This window comes from Hypoxylon trugodes (assembly GCF_022578975.1).
Source record: "Hypoxylon trugodes strain CBS 135444 unplaced genomic scaffold F4822scaffold_2, whole genome shotgun sequence".
Classification (NCBI taxonomy): domain Eukaryota; kingdom Fungi; phylum Ascomycota; class Sordariomycetes; order Xylariales; family Hypoxylaceae; genus Hypoxylon; species Hypoxylon trugodes.
Genome location: NW_026250017.1, coordinates 2,958,423 through 2,980,323, shown reverse-complemented (window position 1 = coordinate 2,980,323; position 21,901 = coordinate 2,958,423). Strand labels below are relative to the sequence as shown.

At 45.9% G+C, this 21,901-nt stretch overlaps 6 protein-coding genes across 6 annotated transcripts; 1 reads left to right on the top strand and 5 right to left on the bottom strand.

Moving 5' to 3' along the window:
* Window positions 1–328: 328 nt before the first annotated feature.
* F4822DRAFT_136159 (Alpha/Beta hydrolase protein) lies at window positions 329–1,886 on the bottom strand. The gene has a single exon (XM_051452770.1). It carries the CDS (start codon window positions 1,446–1,448, stop codon window positions 465–467), a length of 984 nt encoding a protein of 327 aa, XP_051318411.1. The 5' UTR covers window positions 1,449–1,886; the 3' UTR covers window positions 329–464.
* On the bottom strand, window positions 1,722–4,767 carry F4822DRAFT_136137 (uncharacterized protein). The gene is made up of 6 exons (XM_051452769.1): window positions 4,670–4,767; window positions 4,240–4,259; window positions 4,013–4,037; window positions 3,536–3,614; window positions 2,085–3,459; window positions 1,722–2,036 (listed from the first exon to the last, which is right to left on the bottom strand). Exons 1-6 carry the CDS (start codon window positions 4,678–4,680, stop codon window positions 1,996–1,998), a joined length of 1,551 nt encoding a protein of 516 aa, XP_051318410.1. The 5' UTR covers window positions 4,681–4,767; the 3' UTR covers window positions 1,722–1,995.
* A 4,500-nt stretch (window positions 4,768–9,267) lies between these two features.
* On the bottom strand, window positions 9,268–10,932 carry F4822DRAFT_136095 (aromatic compound dioxygenase). Its single transcript, XM_051452768.1, has 4 exons — window positions 10,553–10,932; window positions 10,376–10,499; window positions 10,236–10,293; window positions 9,268–10,156 (listed from the first exon to the last, which is right to left on the bottom strand). The coding sequence occupies exons 1-4, from the start codon at window positions 10,803–10,805 to the stop codon at window positions 9,419–9,421; spliced, it is 1,173 nt and encodes a 390-aa protein (XP_051318409.1). The 5' UTR covers window positions 10,806–10,932; the 3' UTR covers window positions 9,268–9,418.
* Window positions 10,933–13,712: 2,780 nt separating this feature from the next.
* F4822DRAFT_136043 (uncharacterized protein) lies at window positions 13,713–15,612 on the bottom strand. Its single transcript, XM_051452767.1, has 3 exons — window positions 15,084–15,612; window positions 14,420–15,008; window positions 13,713–14,370 (listed from the first exon to the last, which is right to left on the bottom strand). The coding sequence occupies exons 1-3, from the start codon at window positions 15,376–15,378 to the stop codon at window positions 14,061–14,063; spliced, it is 1,194 nt and encodes a 397-aa protein (XP_051318408.1). The 5' UTR covers window positions 15,379–15,612; the 3' UTR covers window positions 13,713–14,060.
* A 234-nt stretch (window positions 15,613–15,846) lies between these two features.
* Window positions 15,847–17,905, bottom strand: F4822DRAFT_441508 (putative glutamine synthetase; the record flags this gene model as incomplete). The annotated part of the gene is made up of 2 exons (XM_051462876.1): window positions 16,976–17,905; window positions 15,847–16,880 (listed from the first exon to the last, which is right to left on the bottom strand). Exons 1-2 carry the CDS (start codon window positions 17,397–17,399, stop codon window positions 15,847–15,849), a joined length of 1,458 nt encoding a protein of 485 aa, XP_051318407.1. The 5' UTR covers window positions 17,400–17,905.
* A 2,384-nt stretch (window positions 17,906–20,289) lies between these two features.
* F4822DRAFT_135500 (NAD(P)-binding protein) lies at window positions 20,290–21,752 on the top strand. The gene is made up of 3 exons (XM_051452765.1): window positions 20,290–20,654; window positions 20,744–20,885; window positions 20,951–21,752. Exons 1-3 carry the CDS (start codon window positions 20,593–20,595, stop codon window positions 21,599–21,601), a joined length of 855 nt encoding a protein of 284 aa, XP_051318406.1. The 5' UTR covers window positions 20,290–20,592; the 3' UTR covers window positions 21,602–21,752.
* The last annotated feature ends 149 nt before the right edge of the window (window positions 21,753–21,901 follow it).

Here is a 21,901-nt window from a genome sequence, read left to right as displayed (position 1 = left end):
TCAGTGTAATGCAACTTGTTCCTCTCTAGGTAAATAGCTACTCTGCAATCCAACATTATGTCTTAATGGCCGGCTGAGTGTGGGAGTACCTAGGTAATAATAGTTGGAGTGACTGGCGTTTACGATCAATCAAATAACTCCTCAGTGGAACTTCACCCCAATATGCAGTCTTCAAGCAGGGAAAACCTTGGGAATAACCGGATGTAATTGAATCCGAAAGCAGATGCATAAAGGTGTTTGCACAGGCGGAGGGATAATTGTTATTGAGTAGGTCAACATTATTATAGACTTTTAACTCGTTATTAGAGTGTTTAGACCGAAAATTTACCTAGTAACTGTTCAATTGAGTATAGCAGTCCCCTTCATCCTATAGGGCTATAACGTGCACTGATAGGCCTAATTGGAGTAGACCCTAAGCTTCTATTCAACCACTAATTCCGCGCTACTAATTGCACACAATGATATCACATCTTCAGCCCCAATAACTTCCTCTTAAATCTTCCCCAAACCCCCCATAATCTTTCCTTTTTCTTTCGCCCTATAACGTCTTCTCTATTCCTCTCCGTTACCCCGTCTTCATTATCATCGTCCTCTATATCTTCAATCTTCCCCACATTCTCCAAAACCCACGCAACCTCCTCAGCCACCACATCCGGCCGGTCCCGAACAACATGATGGCCGCAATCCGGAACCTGCACAAACCTCTTCTTCCCCTTCTTTTCCACAAGCCCTAACTGTTTCCTCTTCATCTCCTCATCCGCCTTATCCCAAACCTCCAACATCCCCCTCCTCTGTCTCAACTGCCCTCTTTTCAACTCATCCCCCACCTCCACAGCAGCCTCAGCTTTCCTAAGATCCTCCCACTGCCTTATAAGCGAATTCCCACGAACCACACTCAACGGCTTCGTCCCAAGTATCCTCCGCCCATACTGCCTCTCCTCAACCTCCGCATCAAGCCCACCCTCCTGGCCCGTTTCCACGAGCACTACCCCCACAACCTCTTCATCCCCATCAGTTTCAACAAACCCCCTAGCAAAAGCACCTCCATACGAATGCGCAACCACAACATACGGCCCTCTAATACCCTCCTTTCGTAAGTACTCCCACATCTCCCCCACCGTCCCCACAACCCCAGTATTCTCCTCCCTACGATCATACATAAAAACCCTTAAACTCAACGGCGCCCCCCTCAATAACCCCACCAGCCCATCCCAAGACGGCGAGCACGACTCCCCCGAACCATGGAAGCATATAACAAGCGGACGCCGGTCATCCCCCACTGTCTCGGTTCCGGAATTTGGTAGTAGGAGCCTATGTCTTGAATCCGGCGGGAAATCTATTCCATTAAGAGCTTCAGTTGTGTTCTTGGCGATTGATGACGAGGCGGCGTCGGGATCAGCATCAGCATCAGCATTAACCCCACTGGTACTATATGTTTTCGCGGACATTGTGTCGCGTGCTTATCCGCGCGATAACTCCGATGAGTTGCTTGGTATTATCACCTTGACGCGACTAAGCCAGGATTTGTTTATGCCTTTCAAGCTAATGTTCTACCCGAGTTCAAAATAAGTGCTGCCTGATTACGTGAGTATTCCGGATCTACAGGTCAGATAGAATGAAACAGCAGAACGGGTCGATCTGCACGGACCACTTCGTATCCCATTTTGGATATGATGTGTTTACAAGCATTTGTACAAGTGTGAGCATGATATTATATGACAATGGGAATTTACTTTTGTATTCCTTGAGAAATATTGATCGCGTCGAATCTGGGTATATCCAAGCAGTCTTCATATGCAGTTCCGAGTCCTTAATATACCAACCAAGACCCCGCGTCCAAGATGCCCAAGACACCAAGAAATCCAAGATCCCTTACGAACGCCCCAGTAGACTTTATATCAGCCATAATATGCTTTGCCATTCCCCCAAATCAAACGCCAGACCATGCTAAATGATGCCCCAATCCTTTGGTGTATAAACCTGGCCCCTGAACCTTTATCTAAATCCCGGGAAGACTTTTAAAGCCGTACGTTTCCCTATCGGCCGGTTAGTTTTGCAACAAATACTGAGTTAGGAAAACTCGCATTGAGGTCGCCCGTCGTCGCTATTCGTTTCGTCCACGGGCACAATTAAATCTCGCATACGCTCCCTTGTCATCCCAACAGTACTAGACCTATCAACCCTTGGCTGCTCTTGCAAGTCGACAGCTTCCACTGGATTTGGAGATGACACTCGACAGATATGTTTCTTCATAGAACTACTCCATGATGATAATCTCTGGCGACCTCTTTCAACGTCTATGTGTATCATGCCACCCCGCGACCTCAACCTCCGAGTACCAAATTCCCTTCGTACCATCGAATTGGTAATTTTGGGGCAATAGCCAGGAGGGAGCATTGATGACTTGCAAGAGGGGCATAATGAGCTAAGTTGGCTCAAGAATTCATCGATACATTCGGGGTGGTATATGTGGCCGCATGGTAGTTCTCGGATGATTGTCTTCCTAGACTCAAAATCTTCTCCGCAGATAAGACACGCGGGTTGGTAATTAATAGCTGGTTCGTTTTTCTCATTTGCAGCAGCCTGGCTGACTTCCGATGATCTCCGCCCTTTCCCTTGTGGGATCGTTGGTGACGAAGGTGACGTAGGTGATGTAGGTGACGCCGGTATTGGCGGATCGTAATTATATGTAAACAACGTAAAGGTTTGAACGTGGTCAAGCGGTACTATTAGTCGCTTGATACCTAAAGCTTCCAAGTTCACTTCGCCCCGCATTACTCGACGTCGCAATGCAGCTCGGCGTCGATTCTGGACGAAATGCATAAGTAGTGACGTGCTACCAATGACAACCACAATTACTCCAAGTATGATTAGGATAAAAGCCCAGAGTGGAAGTGTTGTCGATATGGTAACCACTGTTAGTTCCGTCCATACGCGTACGTAATCTGCTGGGTTTGGAGAATATGTCGAAATAATCTGGCTGCTGAAGGGTACCTGGGATAAATCACCAGAATAAAGGCTAAGTTGTCGCATCATTTCAGTCCCGGAAGTACTGGGAATTGCGTAGACAGGATAATGGTTCTGTGTTTTCCAGGCACCTCCGTCCCCGAGATCCCAGGCGCCATCGTCCTCATCTGGTGGTTGGCTGTTATCACCATCTGGCAGATAGACTAACATTCCTCTAAGGGGATCCTGTCTGGCCGAAGCAAGGAACGACTTCGTGCAGTCGGCATTGATCCATGGCGCCAGAGCTATAAGGTTGTAATTTGTAGTCGGTAAATTTACTTGCCGCGTTGCATTTTGCGGTATATATTTTGCGGATAGATTTTGACACGGATCGTTATCGTCGAGGTCTGGTACATATAATAGACCTTGAACGACGCCGTTCTCCGTCGACACTGAGGTAGTTGAGAGAGTAGTAATATTTCCAAGTAGATCTTCGGAATACGCTATCTGACTCTGCAATACACGTGTAAGTAGGTAGTCAAATGTTTTTTTTAGATACTTCTCCTAGACTTCAAGCCTCGAGACATACAGATAACGCGGTGATATTTCTGAGAATGGTACTAGGAACTGAATGGCCACCCGACCAGCTGGGATTGCTGAACAACAGTCTGTTCAACAGTTAGTACATAATGATATTAGTATGTTAGCTAGTCGACATTAATGAGAAACACGACTAGGCAAGGCATGTCGGGCGGACAATGATGATGACGATATTATGGCGCCGAGAGATAGGGCGAGGCTAGCCACGACGAGGATCGGTGTGATGTTACGTAGTACAAAATGCAAGCAATGCAGCGATCGCGAATGCACCGCCGATGCACTTGGCACCGTTGATCCCATCACCATCACCGGTCAATCAATCAGGCAAGCATTTATAACAGTTTTAACGCATCGGACCAACCAAGAAACAGCGTGGGCATTAAGCTTTTGATAATGACCCAGCAATCTGCTTGGCGGTGCCCATCAGGATGGAAAAGAAAAAAGAAGCTTTTTCTTGGCGACGTACACGACATTCCGGACGGTTTGGAGTGCTGTATGGTAAACGTCAGCTGCCGCCTGCCAAGGGATTCTAAAAGGGCTGGGTTGGTGCCAAGAAGATCAATCGCAATAACAAACACTTCTCGGCAGCGGGGAAAAGGGGACCAAAATATGCTAAGAAAATAAAAATATGACGAAACTGTACGAGTTAAGTCGCTAGAGGAATAATTAAAAAAAACAGGGTCCAAGACATACACATGCTCTTGTAATCATTACTATTTAAAGGATTGTTGAGACATTACGGTCGATGAGCAGCAGCGAAAGAGAGACAGATGCTCAGGAACGTGGACGACGCGCGAAGAGGGAAGGGGGGGATAAAAATTGACAACGATTATTATGGATGAGGTAGGTTAAGAAGCGATGAAAATGTTGTTCTTGGCAAGTTTGGGGGTGAGCAATTGGGGGAAAAGAAAGAAGGAATAATAGGGGTGTCAGGGAATATTAGAGCAGGGATTAGGGGGGAAACGGTAAAGGGAACTAGAACTGGAACTGGGGGAAGGATTGAGAACTTGGGAATTTAGGAAGGGGAAGAGAGACGAGAGAGGACCCGTCGTCAGCTGAGGGAAAGGGAAAGGAAGCGAGAGTTTTTTTTTGGGACTTGCCTGTCGCAATCAGTTGTACCTACCTACAGTACATTAAAAACTCGTAGTGCGTTTGTAAGGTGCTGTAGCCCGCATATAAATGTACCTACCCTATTCAAATATACATGGGGGGTGGCCCGTTAGTTGTTTGATTTGATGAGCCGTTATGCTGTTCTACGTTACTCTACTAGGCATCAAATTAAGTGGCTAGGTGATACGACTTGATAGACCAGCAAACCCAATACTTCTCCGTTAGTACTGTTTAAGGTAAAGCGTAACTTAGTACGACATTAGACAATAACCTAATTTAGTTAGATTAGCTAGAGAATTAGTGTTAGTAGGCTCCATAGCGCGACGAGCTAGGGCAATGACTGGAACCGACGTAATAAGTCGTATCAGAGTATCTACCCGGCCATTGTTGATCTCTATGCACACATATCCATGTAATATGTAAGGTATACATTGATACTTCTATTGTTATGTAAGTATCTAATAAGCTACGTATAAAACAAATAATAAAATAGAAAATGTCTCGTTTAGGGATTCCGAAATACTTAAAGATGTGGATCAGGACCGGTCCGCTATGAAGTAAGAATTAATGTCTCATATGTAAAGACGGGAGAGACCAAAAAGGCTTGTTTGTCTGTTGAGTACGGGGAAAGCCTTGATTAGTGTCGCTTCGATATTGAACCCCTGTCAATCCCGTCGGGCTGCCGGATACTCCTTCGCACCGCTTCGAAGATCAAAATTGATAAGTCCAAGTCCGTTCAATGGGAAACTGACCTAATTACGTTAGGGGAAACTCCATTTCCATCTCAGCTATTCCATGCAGTAGCGTATTGTGACAGGGGTGCTTTATGATGTATCTTGCTTATTGCGTTTGAATGTACAGGAGAAAGTACCACTTACAATCTCCTCGTGCATGAGATTGTTCATCGTCATATCACTATCATACAATTAAATGTGTAGTACTTTCCCTGATCAAATACATTGATGTAAGGTGAAATGTATATGGTACGAGTGACGTTCGGGTAGGCGACTTCTTAGCTTGAAGTTAAGACAGACCGGGCCAGACCAAAAAGCTTGTCGCGCTGGACGCCTTAAAAAAGCTTGTCTTTCCTCGTGCATAAACGAGTGGATCCACCTCCACATCCCACCAACCAAACCCGACCATATACATCGGTACGTAGCAGTGCGATGATGACATCGTAACTATCAGTTCAACGTCGAAAGCTTCTAGCAAATTAGAGTGCGCCGTTGCCTTACCGAGACCCCATGAATCCGAAATTACTTCCCTCGAAGCGCGACGCACTTCCATTTAATACTAGTCTCTTTATTTCTTTTTTATTTCCAATTTGGTGGATGACCAACAATATCGACCCAATTCTGCATCCTTCTCGCACTACCTGACCAATCTTTGTGTGAATAATCTGTTAAATTGGCTGAGAAATGCATGTTCAAGATGATAAGGACATTCATTGGTTTACGGATACAACTTGTCTCGGATATTGCTAGAGACATTCCCCCGAGCTTTCCGGTTGTCAGACTGAAATTGACTGATCGAAGGAATCAATTATCCTAAATCAGTGTTCCGGCTTCAAAATATGACAACGGGTTACATGTGAAAATGATTAAATAATTAGCTTCACCTGATTTGAATAACTTCATTCTATCTAATACTGTCACTATGACCTAGCTATGGAGCACAATAAGTCACGCAATCATAGACGCCTCATCGACTACACAGTATATGTGCCCTAGAAAAAAGAAATAATATGCGGGGAAAGGCTTACGAATCTGTTAGCCCTTCGATACAAAATATTGTAACGTAACACGCACAGAAGTGCGGGAGAAAGAAGGAAGGGGAAAAAAATCAGACCAACAAGGTGATGGGATCGGTCACTCCTCCGAATTGTTTCTAATCATTTCCATGGGGTTACACCTCTAACCCATTCGCCGAGGCTCGATCGGGAACACAACGGGGAAGCCAACGGGAAAGCCAAGAAAAATTCTCAACAGCATCTCATCGGTGTGGGCCCCGAATGTCCGTCTGTTGGCCCGATATCTATCGGCCGGTTTTACAAGACTCATTTTACGGTGAGCAAGTCATTGACACTTTCAATGTAGAATGAAGTTCTTCGCGGTGTATTTCCTGCTGCTTCTAATTGTATGTTTCTCCAATTGATCGGGTACTTTTCCCTTAAGCTAAGGTAGTATCAATAGACTGTAGGTTACCGAAGGCTACGCTAGTTGGGTTGCTTCGGGTCAAATACTAATCAGTGGCATATTTCTTGCGTCAATATTGTCCACCTAGGAAACTAATGGTTCGAAGGAGCCCGTTCCAAAGTGTTATTTGGCGAGTTTCATACTCAGAAAGGGGACTTTCGGTATGAGGCGTAGCACGGAAGTATCATCAAGTAATGGCTATGGGTTGTCCGTGCTTCACCTACGCGTAATGTCGTGACACGGCCCAACCGACAAAGTGACCCATAACAAAAAGATGTTCGAATCCCTCGGTTATCAGGACTGGCGGTGTCTAAACAAGGGCTTCACAAGAACTTCCTGCTGATGTATGTATGTTAGTGGGTTCTCATCCAACTCCGGCATAGCGTTCGATTCCTAACTACCCCGAACACGTTCACCTACTCCCCTACTCACTTGAGCTCAGGCTATATTTCGACTGTTATTGACCCAATAGCCCGTTCCTCTCAAGTTGACCTAAACCGTTTCCGATCCGACCCACAATGGTTCACTAGGCTCCTAGTTACCACTGTGTGATTGTATGTCGCTTGATCCCTTTCAACGGCCCGTCCGTTTACTGTTTGAAATTGTATTTAAGCTAATTTTCAAATCCCGGTTTAGATTTAGTTTGTTTTCATTAACTCTACTCCTCGAGTAAAATATAATCCCCGTGTGTAGAAATAGTGAGGAAGGGACGTCGGTAGCATGGAACAAAGTTATCAACCATGGGATCTCGTTAAAACATCCGCTATCCAGTTTTTAAGAATTTTAATCCCAGAACACACGTGGGGTAAGTCTTCGAGTTCCCGATGCTTTGAAGATAGCGTAAACCTCCGTTATCCGTTGGAGGATTAACACACAGGTGTGACCACACCCCACGGGAAGTGCTCAGTCGTACATATAGTATACAAAAGACCCGTGCTTGATAGGCTCGCTAAAAACTACGTCGCGCTCTCGGCAGGTAATAATGAATGCCGAAAGCCTCGACAGATAGTGATACGTCATGCCAGTTCAGGGGTGAGCAAGAACTATGGAATCCTAAAAAGGGGTTGTAGAAGAGGAGTCGTATCGGCTACACTTGCTAGTGATTAGGAATTAAAATCGCTCTCCCTTGCTTTAATACTGACAATATCATTTTTCTAAAATGATATTACAAACTTCGGTTTGGGGTAATTAGTTGGAAATTATAGTAAGAGCACGAACAGATATCCCTTCTGCGAGCAATCTCCTTGCCATTCACAAAAAACGGCGCTAATTCGGCCAATCTTCTAGTTTAGAATACTCTTTCAAATAAACTCACTGGCGGTGATACTGCGTTGGCTGACCTGACGCGATCACGCTCCTGTTCTAAGTATCGATTCGGGTTTTACCATTATCTAGGGAAGAAGTCAGAAAAGAATTCTATTTAGCCCTAGTCAGACTAAAGTGTATCTATATGGCAAACTAATGGATGGTGGGATACATACGACCACACTGGATGCATACGTACATGATAAGGGGGTAAGGGGCTATATCCCGCGCCCACATCCGCGCGTGGGCCGCCACGGTTCCAATCACTCGCTCGGTCATATCAGCTAACTTCTTTTCATTTCAGTATAACAATGATGGCCTTAGGAAATACGAAATACTCCGCATAAACTTCTCCATCTGAAGTTGTCTTCGCTTAAGTTTACCCGCTGAAAGAAGTTTAAGCATAATGACCAATATTAATATTGGCATTTCGGACCAGCGTCCGACGATTGTTTCATTCGCCCTCTGGTGAAAAAATACTTGTATAGTAGACGCCAGACCGTTTTTCTTGCGCTTGGGTAAACACTTCGACTTGTCACTAAGTCTTGGCCCTTGCACGATATATGTTCGTTAATATGCACATGCTAAACTAAGAACACATGGATGACTACGCATATAGACGGTGTTGTGAAACATTTAACGTCTTTTTGAGCTTTCTGTGGTAGAATACTAAAGCATGGGATTATATGTAAAGCATCCCATCTTTACAGCTAAGAATAACCCAACAAATAGTATCAAATTACATTAAGAACGCCTTTAAAAGACGTCTATACATAAGGCTCTAATACATAATCTAATTGCACTTTTGTACTTCCCCTATTTATATTGATCTAAGTACCTATCAAACTATGAGCTCTACATAACTCTTTTTAGTTCCTAATTATCGCACCCCCTTCCCCTTTAAGTATACATTACTAAGGAAACATACATAGGTAGCAAAGCCGACACGGAATCATCCAATTCATCAACCCCTTTCAAGTGTTACATAATTTAAGCCCTAAAACCAATGGAAACTAGTGATTAGTCTACCATAGAATGCTGTAAGTGATATTAATTAAAGAATTTATAATTTATAATTTTGTGATAAGTGCACCGGTGGGCTATCGTAAACTGACGGTAAAGACGGTCTATTTTTGTTTCTCCCGCGATGCGTTCTGCACAATCACGAGAGACTATTTAATAAATACATATACCAATCACGCTTTACACTATCCTATCATCGGTGGGTTCCTCCTCTACACGGTTGGGTTGCTGATGTTTCTCTAGGCAGCTTGGGTGCTGTTTGGAGGGGGAGGGAAGGGACCTCCGGTGGGGAACGGGCCGCCAGGAGGGAAGCCGGGACCGCCCGGGGGACCACCTGGGCCACCGGGTCCAGGGAATCCACCACCGGGAGAGGCAACGCCACCAGTCTCGTAGTAGTGGGCGGCGGCGAAGGCATAGGCGGTCTGGTTGGCCTTGGTGTCGACGAAAACGGTGAGGTAGGCGAGGAGACCGTCCTGGAGGTTGTCTCCGAGGAGGACGTAGTCGGCGAAGGGGTCATACTCAGCGGTCGAAGTCTGAGCGTCGATACCGTCTTGCGAGTTAAGAGTCAGGGGCTGCGTGTTGGTGCTGTAGGGCTCGAGCTTCTCAACTTCGGTGATGAGACTCTGGTCAAAGAAGAGCTGACCGATGTGGTTGGTCTTGCCGTTGGTGAGGTAGGTCTTGTTAGGTAGGACGGTGGCGTTCTCGGTGCTCATGACGTGGATGTGAGGCGTTCGGCCGAAGTAGTGACCCGGGAAGACCGTGTCAAACTGGACGAATCCATCATCGTCGGTGATCTGGATACCACGGCCGTGGGTGCTGTTAAGGCCACCGCCGGAGGCAATTCCGGAGTAGACACCAGTGGCATTGCAGTGCCAAATGTCGATAAGCATGTTAGGGATGGCCCCACATGTGTTTGTATCTATGAATTGTAGGTCAAGGTGAACGGGTACACCGGCCTGTTTCTCAGTGACATCGACCTGTGCCATAAAATGTTAGTAGTGTCCCTCGCAATCCCAAGTAAAGGCGTTTAATATATCCACAACTAAACAAACTTACCCGGATCAACTCTCCCGCAACCCAGTAGGGACCAATAGTAACCTCGGGAACAAGTGACCTTAACAAGAGTTAGCTTTTTTCTCTTTAAGAAAGAAATTTGCAAACCCAAAAGTACGAAGGAAGTCCCTGGTGTTACTTACGCAGTCGAGTTCGAGTCGAATATCACGTCCAAGGGGGTATCCAGACTGTAGCCGGACTCCGATACATCGTGGGAAACGTTTAGGTACTTCTCAAGTTCGGCCTGACCTCGCTTCTTAAGACCCTCTAGGAGAAAATGGTTAGTCGATTCGATAGCTAAGAAGGTTGAAAGATCTTACTCCCAGGTAGACCACGCTTCTCACGAAGGTTCTTAACAGCGGCGGCACGGCGAGCAGCGGCACGTGTCCTGAGAGCAGCAGTCTCAGAAGCTCCATTGCAGCCGGTAATGGCACGACGGGCGGTAGTCTGGGAATGTTTGCGCAAGGCTTTCTCGTATTTGACTACCTCATGGCTGTCGCCAGGGTGGGCGATAGTGGCTCCGAGGAAAGAGGAAAACGCCAGAGAGGCGGCAATCGTGCGAATGTTCACCATCTTAAGTCAGAGTACAGAACCCCTATATCTCCTGAGAATGAAACGACACAGAGGCAAGGCCAAGAATGCTCAATCTCGAGGGACGTCGACATCTTTATATATTCAACCGTATATATAAATGATCTACATAATTAGTTTATACAGCCGTTCACTCAAGCCTTCTACTTGAGTTTCTATCACGCAAAATTGGCTGCGGTTTTGTCTTCCTTTGTCCCTAATGGTACCCTCCCAAATTGGTATCGCCGGGGGTCCCCTCCCGTTGGCCCCCTAGGATCTATACAGATTTACTCCAGGATCTCATATCGAATCATATCAGGGGTGTCAACCCACTTCGGCATATTGGCCAAGATTGGTAGGTATCAGTAGCCAATGAGAAACCGGCGGTTGAAAACACAGCGATGCGAAAGGCTGGTCCGCGCCAAAAACGACGTCAAAGGGTCTTTGGGTAAGTTCATATATGTATTTGGGATGATCCAAGTAGATTTTACGCGACCGCCAAATGTGGAACTAAATATTTATCATATAACCAACATGTGACTTTTCCCATTACCACGAATTCACGTGCTATATAAGTCTCTATGGCAGGTTACTTGTTAGAAGCTATTAATTCTCTTCTAATCGCTGAAACTTAATGGATCATGTATGTCTTCACGCTCTTTACATACCTAAGTCGTCATAAGAGGTTCATACGCGTCCAAATAATTGTCAAATAATAATGGAAGAAACTTCGAGATACACTCATAATCCTAGAACCAGCGTCGTTTCCGTGGCGGAAGTGAATTTCCGTACCATTATAGAAGGAGATTTATTTTCTAACGTCAATTTTTCCTACATTAGGCCCTCGTGGCCATAAGTCGCAAATTTTCCTTTAACAAATCACCAGATTAAGAATTTTTTGCAGTATCGATATAAGTTCCAACCTAACACCGCTAGAACTAATGTAACCTGGACGCGCGGCTCCCCTATATGGCCCAATCTTAAGATAGCGCCAAGAAGTTGTAGTAACATGTAAAGTATTCCCTACGTAATACAGGGCCTGAGGCGCGCTGAAGCGATCTTGCATGCCTTTTACATCTTGTGAGCCCAGTATATGAAGATTTGATAGGTACGGATATCCAAATGCAGGTAATGACAAGATTCATGGGTTTTTAACAACATATAGAACGTAGTCTTTTTCATGCGGAGCGGTAGTTGAGATCCACTTCGCGATCCTGAGCCAAGACCGTCTGTAACCCCTTGCATATAATAACCCTTGTTCAAACTATGCACACGATAGAACGAGACTCAACTCGACTAATGAGAGCCTTCATGATGGTAAGCAGAGATGAGTCCGAAGGGAAGGTGAATTCATGTCGACGGCAGCCAAGATTTATTGCACATCCATGGGCCGAATAGCATCTTAGAGATAGCAGTCACTCCAAAATCACCTTCCTTGAGAATGTCGGTGGAGGATGGGGATCAGTTATCATTGGGACGAACTACGAATGTTGCATCTAGGTCTCTTAGACGTACCAGGAAACCGGTCAATTCCAATTCGACAATTTGCCTGATTCACAGAGTTGATTCTATCAAATCCACTATAGGCTTGGCGGTATACGTACGCACCTTCACGGTACCAAAGAAAGGGTATTGTTTTCACTTTTCAATTCTTCGATACGAGTTCTCAGCTAAGTTGTTGGTATTGACTAATGTACCTTAAGCCCGCAACCCAACCTAAAAAGGGGCAACGAGAGAAGGTTAGACGGGAAACCAGCCGGTTCGGTTTCGATAAACAACAACCAAGCTCATTATTATTCTATATGTCGTGATTTTAAAGGATTTCCCAGAATTAACAGGGTTTTCGTTATGTCTTCGAAATTTTAGTCTTGAACCATGTGTCTATCTCGTAACTCAGCTAACAGCATTAGGAACAATTATCTCGAGAGAAAAGGAAGTCAAATTTCTCGTCACTGATTTCGATATAACCACTTTGTAACCTTGGTAGTATCACTTTCAACAAGAGTGAGTCCTTAGTCTCGAAATTCCGCTCACTACGGTCCGAACCAAGGAGAAGGGGTCAATTTGAGCTTCATGCATGATAAAGTGCTATCGTCTGATTAAGATAAAGTGGCAGAAACTAGGTAGGATCGAGAAAGCGTCGAATGCCGCCTCCAGTCTTCATTTTGTGTTAACTCCAACGGCGGCCTCATTAGTACCTCCATTTATGTAACGCCTCTCGCCCCTGCTGGCGTACGAATTGCAGTCCTCAGTATTCTTCTAAACCGGCGCGTATTTTGTCGATACCTAGGTAAATAGGATAGCCCTGAAGCACTGAAAATGAAATAAAATTTGTGTAACAATTCCCAGATATACATTCAAACTTCGGAAAAGTCTGGTTCGATGTATACCTAGGTTATGGGTAGGTGGGTAGTGAGTGAGTGAGTATCGCGAACGGATTACAGGAGCGTCTCGATCGATCCCCTCTCTCTGGTGGCTGTAGGTAACGTTGTAAACACCAAATGTTGCCATCGCCTACTGACCTGTCGCCCTCGTCTAGAAACTTATTATAGCCATATTATAAGGCATTTAACTGTAGACAATTGTCGTTTAATATTATTACGTAACACCGCAAGACAGATACCACTGCCGTACCGACGTAACGACGTAACGAGCCGCAATAGGGTAGCATCGGGTTTCGCTTAAGACATATACGTCCAAGCCTACATATATCAGTGTAAAGCAAAAAAAGTTACGCTTGCTAAAACGACATACGCGTTCCCTATATATTTATATTAGCCGGTAACTCTACGCGTCACACTCTAATGATCGACGGTGGTACGTTAATTGTGACCCAGTACCCAGGGGCTCCCCCGCAAAAAGACCCGAACCGGAATCAGAGGCTCCAAAGCGAAAATCTCGGCATTAGATAGCGTAAATGAGATTTTGGGGGTCTTTGAGGGTTTAATAGACCCACTATCAGGTCTATGAAAAATTCGGTTGTAGATGTCGTTTTGATGGGTTATTTTGATTGATCACATCATGAGATTTTTCCTGGGCGAGTTACACCAGATAGCCTAACGAAACGACTCCGAATATGATGACTTGAAATGGATGAAAAATCTAGGGGACTTGACAATCTGCCAATATTTCTCTTTTGGTGGGGTATCAAATTGGTTATCGATGTTAAAAGTAATACCTAGCTCTTGCTATCATGCGTTGGGCAGACGTCCATCTATCATTGGCCCGGTTTACTCGTCAAAAATGATTCCCGGGCACTTAGGGAGCTTTCCGATACCCGTATTGAAGCATCGCATTAGATCCGACCGAACTTTGGTTGTCGAGCTTTTGCGCACTCTCAACCCCCGCGACCGGAAGACGATACTCAAAGCGGGTATCGGGCGCCGCCGATTCCTCTCCAGCGACGGGATACGGGAACGGGAGGTAATCAGGTAGCAAACCCAACTGCTTCAATAATGTCGCTTGATCCCAGTTAATATGTTCATGATAGAGCCGGTCGCCACGTATGTTAACCACACTCGTAAAGGGGACGCTGATATGCTTTCCAGTTGCTGGAACACCGGGCGCACTAGTGGTATATCAATACCTGTGTAACAGTTCATGAGGGTAGTACATACAGCCAATCAATCATTCGGTCATGAGTCGCTTTGAAGAGAAACTCATCCACTACACGGTCTATACCCACAGTTCGACTAATAAGCTCGAGTTTCGTGTCGGGTGGATTGCTGAAGATGAAATGGTCCCTGTAGAACTTCGTTAAGGCCTTTCGCCCAACTCCGCCGGTTAGTGTCGGGACATGATTAACGTATGGCTCTTCCACCATAGTCGCCATGGTCTCTTCTACTGAGCGCGCTTCGAACTCCCAATACGTATGCTCATCCCAAATCGCCTCCAGGTCGAAGTACGGGCCATCGAGGAGAGGCTTTAAGAAGGTAAGTGTTCGCGTATGAGCTACAGACGCGTGAGAAGCGTGGTAATGATCATGCGCTGGGATAGCGAAGAAAGGTTCTGCAGATGGGTAGAAATATCGCTTCGCGTTGGGGCTTTCGGGTGCACCCTTTTCTTCGGTGCCGGGTACGTGAGATAAAGACGGCGGTGTGGTAGCACCGATATCTCCCGGCAAAGCACCGTAGAAGACTATAGCGCAAATTTGTTTACAGGCCTCAATCTGGCTTAGTATAGCGGGTGTTACAGTGGCCATGTAAACTTTTCGTGGTGGCATTATTAGCTGGTCTCATGCAGATTATTTTTGTATGCGAATATATAAACTAGCTTCCTTACCAATAATTCCGATTTTCTGAATCTGGTCGCACGAGGGCGAAGCCGACAGATGAATGAGTGTCGTAGTCAATACATCGCATAATCGATCTATTTGGGAATTGAAGACCTTTACCTCCGCGACGGCAAAGCCTTCCTCGGCCCATTTGAGTGAAGGCGGTGGGTCTAAGGTCTTATCGTGCTTGCGAAGATCAAGGTCCCCGTCGATGAGGAGAAGTAGGCCTGGGCCATGACCCCGTCTCGAGGCAGCATCTGTTATCTTAAAAGACGAATTTAGCTCCGATGCCATTATTTTCATATGTAAATGAGGAGAATGATGAGAACCTCAGGGCATTGGAAGGATGTCTAACTAGATATGCACGTAGTATGAAGCGGGGTTAGGGATGAATATATATAGCTTATCATCCCGATATGACACGTTGTTATGCCTAACGCGGCTCGTAAAAGGTATCATCAAACCGAGTTCGCAAGGGTTATCAATTGTGTCTAAGTTATGAGCTTCAATGGTCGTAACTCCTTGGGGTGAGATGGATAAGATAGAACAGGTGGTAGACTCACAACAAATGGTGCATGTGGCCTATTGATTGAAAAAGGCCACATATTATTAGACCATTTCCATCGAGAGACCATCAATGGACTGAAAAATAAATATATATAAACTTTAACCACCAACTCCATTGATTGAGATATTCGATCCAATGCTATATAGGTAGTGATACACCCAGTCTAAGAGTCCATCAATGTGCGTCAGGCGTAATGCGTTACTTCATACCGTCTCAATATATCGCTTCAATTCCCAATCCGTGACAGCCTCATCCCAAAGTCGTATCTCATTTTCCCTGGTCCCACCATAATGTTCTACGAAATCGTCGCCGAATACCTCACGCGCGATGCTATCTTTGCTCATGAATTTGTCGGTGGCTTCTCTTAAATTTCTCGCCAGACGAGCGCCTTGGTCACTATTGCCTCCAACATCTTGGCCCTTACCGAGCGGTGGAATTGAGATCTCAAGTTTCTTTTCCACGCCGCGCCAGCCAAGCGCAAGAATAGCTGACATAACAAAGTAAGGATTTGCGTCCGCACCGGGGACACGGACTTCGAATCGGGTGGCTCCGGGCTTAGAGGTCGGTGGTGCGATCAGGCGGACAGAAGCAGCACGATGTTCTAAGCCCCACGAGACCGTGACTGGTGCCCAGAAATTCTCGACCAGTCGCTTGTAGCTATTTATAGTGGGCGCGAGCATCGGCATTACGTCAGGTAAGCCTTCTAGAATACCGGCTAAGAAATGTCTCCCGAGATCGCTTAGGTGAGCTATGTCGGGGTATTTCGCATTTTCATCCTTCGTTTCTCGGAAAAACACATTTTTGCCATCCTTATCTACGACAGAGACGTGAGTGTGCCCGCTGTTCCCAGGCAAACCATGTTTGGGCTTTGCCATGAAGCAGGGCGTAATGCCGTAACCGCTTGCGACCGATCTGACAACATACTTGAAAAGAGATGCTCGGTCGGCCGTCTCCGATATTTGTCCGAATTCTAGGGCTGCTTCGTAAACTCCGGGGCCGCTTTCCGTATGCCACCCTTCCAAGTCGCATTTGAATTTGCCGCATGAGTCGTAGACCTCATGGTAGTATGATTTGTTCAGCGTCGGTCGCGTGATGCTATATCCAAACATACCCTCTGTTAAGGCTGGTAGCGCATGTGGCGTATTATCGTTCAGGAACGCAGCGACGGACGGAGAGGGGGAATCTGTGGTCGACGAAGACGACGAAGGAATTTTGAATTGGAAGAATTCAATTTCGGCTGTAAAACACTCGCACTATTAATACTGGAAAACGCATGAAAAGGAGGACGAATGAAAGAGCTCAAAGTCGTCCAAAAATGCAACAATAACGAACCTCCTGCCATGGCGTTATATCCTTCCTTTTTCAACTTCTCGACAGTGGTGTTAAGCACACCTCGAGGATCGGCGCATACCGGTTTCGAGTCATCATCGAAAAAGCTAACCAGGAAGAAAGGGATGCTGTCTTCCCAGGGAATGCGCCGGAAGCTATTCAAATCGGGTACGGCGATTATGTCTCGGTAACCATTCTGTTTGTTGCTAATCTTGAGCTCTTGATCATAAGTCTTATCGTGCATATCCCAGCCAAAGATGACACTGCAAAAGCCAAAGCCCTCTTTAGCTATCGAAAGGAACTTCTTTTTGGATACGACTTTTCCTCGTAGCATTCCATCGACGTCAACTCCTGCCAACTTGACTTTCGTGTCATCTTTGAGTATATCTGGCAGAGCCTCGACTGTAATTGGGGGTGTCAGAGCCATACTGAACGAAGGTCTGAGAAAGTAAAGGAACTATAGGAATCGTGCAATCGGTCGACGGACAGTTTCGGGTACAAGAAAATAGGGAAGAGAAGAGGAACTGAGACAAACTACTCTCGTCGCACAAGAGTTGCTATTTAAGAACCAGAAGGGATGGTCTTAATGAGTAGAGGATATCTAGCAGTCCGAAGGGGGATATAAATATTCAACCAAGTCGTCGTACCTAGGTAGAGGTAGGTATATGAGTAACCACCTATAGGTATGTGTATACGTGTAAGATCATGTGGATAAGTATACAAGAGAAGAAAGAATGCACTATAAGGCTGAACGAAGGTAATGGGCGGCGGGATGGTTCGAATGGTCGTTATCGGGTTGGATGGAGCGGAGCATGCACAACGCTTGTAGAGGGGAAGGTAAAAGCAATTACTTAGTGCTGCACTATGAAAGGTTCCAATACATAACTTGAGATCTCCAGGGTTTGCCGGCGGATTTAGATTCACTAATATGATTGGTAGAGATAAGCTGTTGTGGGTCACAAGCTCCATATTAAGTTAGGCTAGGTAACCTAGTTTGCTTTTCGTTAAGCCCTGTCCTGTCAGCATGGGTGGTTGTACCAATAGAACCAATCCGATATACCCAAGGAACTTTACAAGATATGGTCATTTTTGTTTTTTGACCTATTACAACTCTTACGTCTTCTATGCATCCCCCCTCCAAAACTTGCATCGTGACCGTCCCATGGATGCCTATCCTTTACGTTGCATACATATCGTGTATAAAAAGGGTTACATTGGCCTTATAGCGGCTCTAAAAAAAACATGCAGGTTGGGATTCGCACGCATGAAGATTTTGCTTTCTACAGCCCGCCACGATCCGTCTGTGTTCATCGAATTTTCCAAGCTCGAGTCCAATTAGATGAGGCGAACGACACTTTTAATTGCTCAATCACAGGGTTCCACTATCTTACAACCATCGGTGAGGGCAAGCCCTATGGCTGACAAGTGGCTGACTGCTTCCTCGTACACCAGAAGATATTCACAACTTCGACTCTCCCGCTTTTCCACCAAAACCCGCCGATTGAAGTAGCCAGAGTTGTTGAGGCATTAGTCAAGACGTCATCGCGGCACCCCGCGCTAACCCCCCCGGACTAGCGACGCGGGCTTGCTTACATACGTATGTCGACCCTGAGTAGGCAGTCTGACAACTGTAAGTAAGATGATGCTGACCTGTCACCAACGATTTACCCAAGGATGGCGTCGGCTCTGGTATGGTGGACGAGAGAATGGGTGAATACGTCTTGTGAAGTCTATATCAAATGCCATAACTGGTATGGATATCAAACTCCGAGGCTCTCCACCAGCCTTTCCACGGCCCGTGAGCGTCGTATTACGCGGGCTAACGGACTATTTGAGTGTTGGTAGTTATTGTTCATGGAAGGGTTTGGTTAATTTCCAAACTTCTCAATGAGGCTGACTACTTCCCCGCTGTAATCCGTCGTATCGCGCCGCGATTTTCTGGTGCCGAACCACGCATTTCTGCGAAATTTCCCTCCCGAATGAGTGGAACTCCCTATTTTCGGTACGATGACTCAAGATACTGGGCATAGAATCGACCCGATGGAATGGGTCAGTGTTACAGTCATCGACCCTCTTCACCGCTGAAAAAAAGTTACGTTTGCGGGAATTCCGCGCGAATCAGTCTTTAACGAATCCTACTATTGCCTCTTCTTAAAGTAAAGGCGAATCGGTGTATTCTGCTCTCATCAAGTACGCCTTATTAACGACGGCCTACTCTTATGCCCTTGTGGGATCCGACGAAAGTGGTTGTGATCCCCGAGCCGCCCTCCGCCATTCTCACAATGTCGCCAAGCAGATGTTACTTACTAACGTGCCTCGTCGAAAGGCAAATCATTCTAGTAACGTGTCGATTAACGCCAGGAATGGTGTGGATTTCATGATGTGGATTTTCTCGGTTCGGTGTGCCGGGCCTAAGGCGTCATGGTGCAACAATTCATGGATACCGAAACTTCGCCGCGTAAGTCATATTTAATTTATTGATGACGAACCTCAGATAGTCGGCTGCCTGAGTAAAGCCAAAGCATCTCGTATCATCGTAACTTCGGGCCAATTCTAAGACCCGTGGAGTACTCTTACCAATATCCGTTCTACCAAGATGCTCGATTATATCAAAATCTGCTCGTCACGTTGCGGTCTGAATTATTTCCGTTCTTAATCCTTTTACATAGTTCCGGACTCGAACTAGTTCGTGTTTTGACCTTCCGCCACGATCATTTCGAATTCAAATTGAGCAATTGATGAAAAGAAATAAGCAAATTGGCAACACAAAGGTACCCACCTAAACACGGACACCATGAAGACCATAAAGTTACGAACATCTATCGGTTTCTTCGGGCTGCCTCTATCTACCTAGGTAATTTTGCAGTTTCATTTAGGCCATAAGTGTAGTTTTTCTTATTTTTGAAAAATAAAAAGTGCCAAGCCACTTCAACCGATAAAGTCCAGAGACAAATTGATCTCAATCAGCTCCTCTCAACTTCGACAACCCTCGGTTGGCTAAGATTATAAAGTTCAAAGGCCTTCTTGACATGGAAATATTTAGGGGGTTTCCAACAAACGTACCAGACTCAAGCAAATATTTTAACTATAAACTTACACCAGACATTATAAGTGTTGCCTACGAATAGATATAAAGGCACGTTGCAACAATGTGGGTCGGGTCAAGACACACGACACCCTACTAAAGTAAGAGCAGCATACCTAAAGCGGAACATGTTACCGGGTTCGTGATAAGACACGGGATCTCCTCCTTATCATTACTACGGCGCCGTTGTCGGATGTGGAGGGGCTCTGTATGAGAAACTGCCCCTCCAAATCTTGCACAATGCCACATAAGAGGGTCCAGAAATACCTACTATCTAGCGTGGATAGTACATATCTAATAGCTAATAGGGCTATCTCTGGCACTATCATACATCCGAATCACCGATAGACGTAGACTCGTAAATACCTACAACGTTAGACAAATAAGACTCCATCGTCCACTTGACTCTTCTTGACCTCTAAGCTGACCGCATTTCGTACCTGTGCGACTTCTCGAATTCCGACTTAATCTTCGACATAGCCGTTGAAGAACAAAGACCCCTACTTATAATAAGAGTTCTATAGTGCGGGTAAAGATGGCTTCCGAGAGCAAGGGTCGTCTAGCGGGCAAGAATGCCGTCATCACAGGAGGTGCAGGGTAGGTTTCCCGTTATTTACTAGGACAATAAAGGGTGATGATGGAACTTTACGGAAAATAGAGGCTGATGCGGTAATCCTCGATCGCAGTGGAATTGGCCTCGAAACCTCCATTCTTTTCGCTCAAGAGGGTGCCAATGTCTTGCTGGTGGACATATCCGGGCCCGCGCTCGAGAAAGCTAAGGCCAAGGTCCTGCAACTGGTCCCCGGAGCTGGCAAGATAGAAACTAAGGTAAGTCGATACGATCGTATCCCACTCAATTCCAATTGCATCAACTCAACAAAATCCACATTCAGGTAGTCGATGTATCCAAAGAAGACCAAGTAAAAGCCGCAGTCGACTTCCTCGACGCCTGGGGCGGTCTCGACATCATCTTCAACAACGCAGGTATCATGCACGCACAAGACGACGACGCTATCGGCACCCCCGAAGCGATCTGGGATCTTACCATGTCCATCAACGTCAAGGGGGTATGGTACGGATGCAAACACGCCGTTCTATCCCTACGCCGTAACAAGAAAACTAAAGGCAGCATTATAAACACCGCGTCCGTGGTTGCTCTAGTCGGATCCGCGACCCCGCAGCTCGCGTACACGGCTTCGAAAGGTGCGGTCCTGGCACTAACTCGCGAGTTGGCGATTGTGCATGCACGCGAGGGATTTCGTTTCAATAGTCTTTGCCCGTCGCCGTTGAATACTCCGTTGTTGCAGGACTGGCTTGGTGATGATGTGCCGAAGCGTATGCGTCGCGAGATTCATTTCCCGTCTGGTCGTTTCGGTGAGGGTATCGAGCAGGCACGCGCTGTACTTTTCTTGGCTTCGGATGATGCTGGGTATGTTAATGGCCACGAGATGGTGGTTGATGGTGGTATGAGCAAGGCGTATGTTACGCCTGAGGGCCCGCCGCTACCTGCGCCTACGAACAATGCTTTGAAGGATGCGCTATGAGCTATAATATGCTCACCATTTATATCGTGATGGATTTTGGGCGCATGCATGGGTTACGTCAATTTGGCCAGCATTAAGATTGTCGTCAGAAACGATTTCTATCTACTTATCTGGAAGCTGTCTTGCCCAAGCACGCAATTTTGCAGCTGATAAGGTATCTCGAGATCCAAACAGACCAACACTCTAGACATAGCCCTACCATATAAACTACCTTTTTGGGAATGAAAGACTCCCTCAACTCCGCTCCAATGCAGACTATCCACTATGAAGTGAAGTCAAATAAATCTAGAAAAGAGTATT

Excerpts from the sequence above, each read along its gene's own strand:
- F4822DRAFT_136159 (XM_051452770.1), bottom strand. The coding sequence starts at position 1,448 with ATGTCCGCGAAAACATATAGTACCAGTGGGGTTAATGCTGATGCTGAT.
- F4822DRAFT_136137 (XM_051452769.1), bottom strand. Across the intron at positions 3,615-4,012 it reads CAAACCGTCCGGAATGTCGT|ACTGTTGTTCAGCAATCCCA; the intron begins GTACGTCGCCAA and ends ACTGTTGAACAG. Across the intron at positions 2,037-2,084 it reads CGACGACGGGCGACCTCAAT|GGAAACGTACGGCTTTAAAA; the intron begins GCGAGTTTTCCT and ends ACCGGCCGATAG.
- F4822DRAFT_136095 (XM_051452768.1), bottom strand. The coding sequence starts at position 10,805 with ATGGTGAACATTCGCACGATTGCCGCCTCTCTGGCGTTTTCCTCTTTC. Across the intron at positions 10,294-10,375 it reads TTCGACTCGAACTCGACTGC|GTCACTTGTTCCCGAGGTTA; the intron begins GTAAGTAACACC and ends ACTCTTGTTAAG. Across the intron at positions 10,157-10,235 it reads TTGCGGGAGAGTTGATCCGG|GTCGATGTCACTGAGAAACA; the intron begins GTAAGTTTGTTT and ends TTTATGGCACAG.
- F4822DRAFT_136043 (XM_051452767.1), bottom strand. The coding sequence starts at position 15,378 with ATGAAAATAATGGCATCGGAGCTAAATTCGTCTTTTAAGATAACAGAT. Across the intron at positions 15,009-15,083 it reads TCAGAAAATCGGAATTATTG|TTTACATGGCCACTGTAACA; the intron begins GTAAGGAAGCTA and ends CACCACGAAAAG. Across the intron at positions 14,371-14,419 it reads GACCGAATGATTGATTGGCT|TGCGCCCGGTGTTCCAGCAA; the intron begins GTATGTACTACC and ends ATATACCACTAG.
- F4822DRAFT_135500 (XM_051452765.1), top strand. The coding sequence starts at position 20,593 with ATGGCTTCCGAGAGCAAGGGTCGTCTAGCGGGCAAGAATGCCGTCATC. Across the intron at positions 20,655-20,743 it reads GTCATCACAGGAGGTGCAGG|TGGAATTGGCCTCGAAACCT; the intron begins GTAGGTTTCCCG and ends CCTCGATCGCAG. Across the intron at positions 20,886-20,950 it reads CTGGCAAGATAGAAACTAAG|GTAGTCGATGTATCCAAAGA; the intron begins GTAAGTCGATAC and ends ATCCACATTCAG.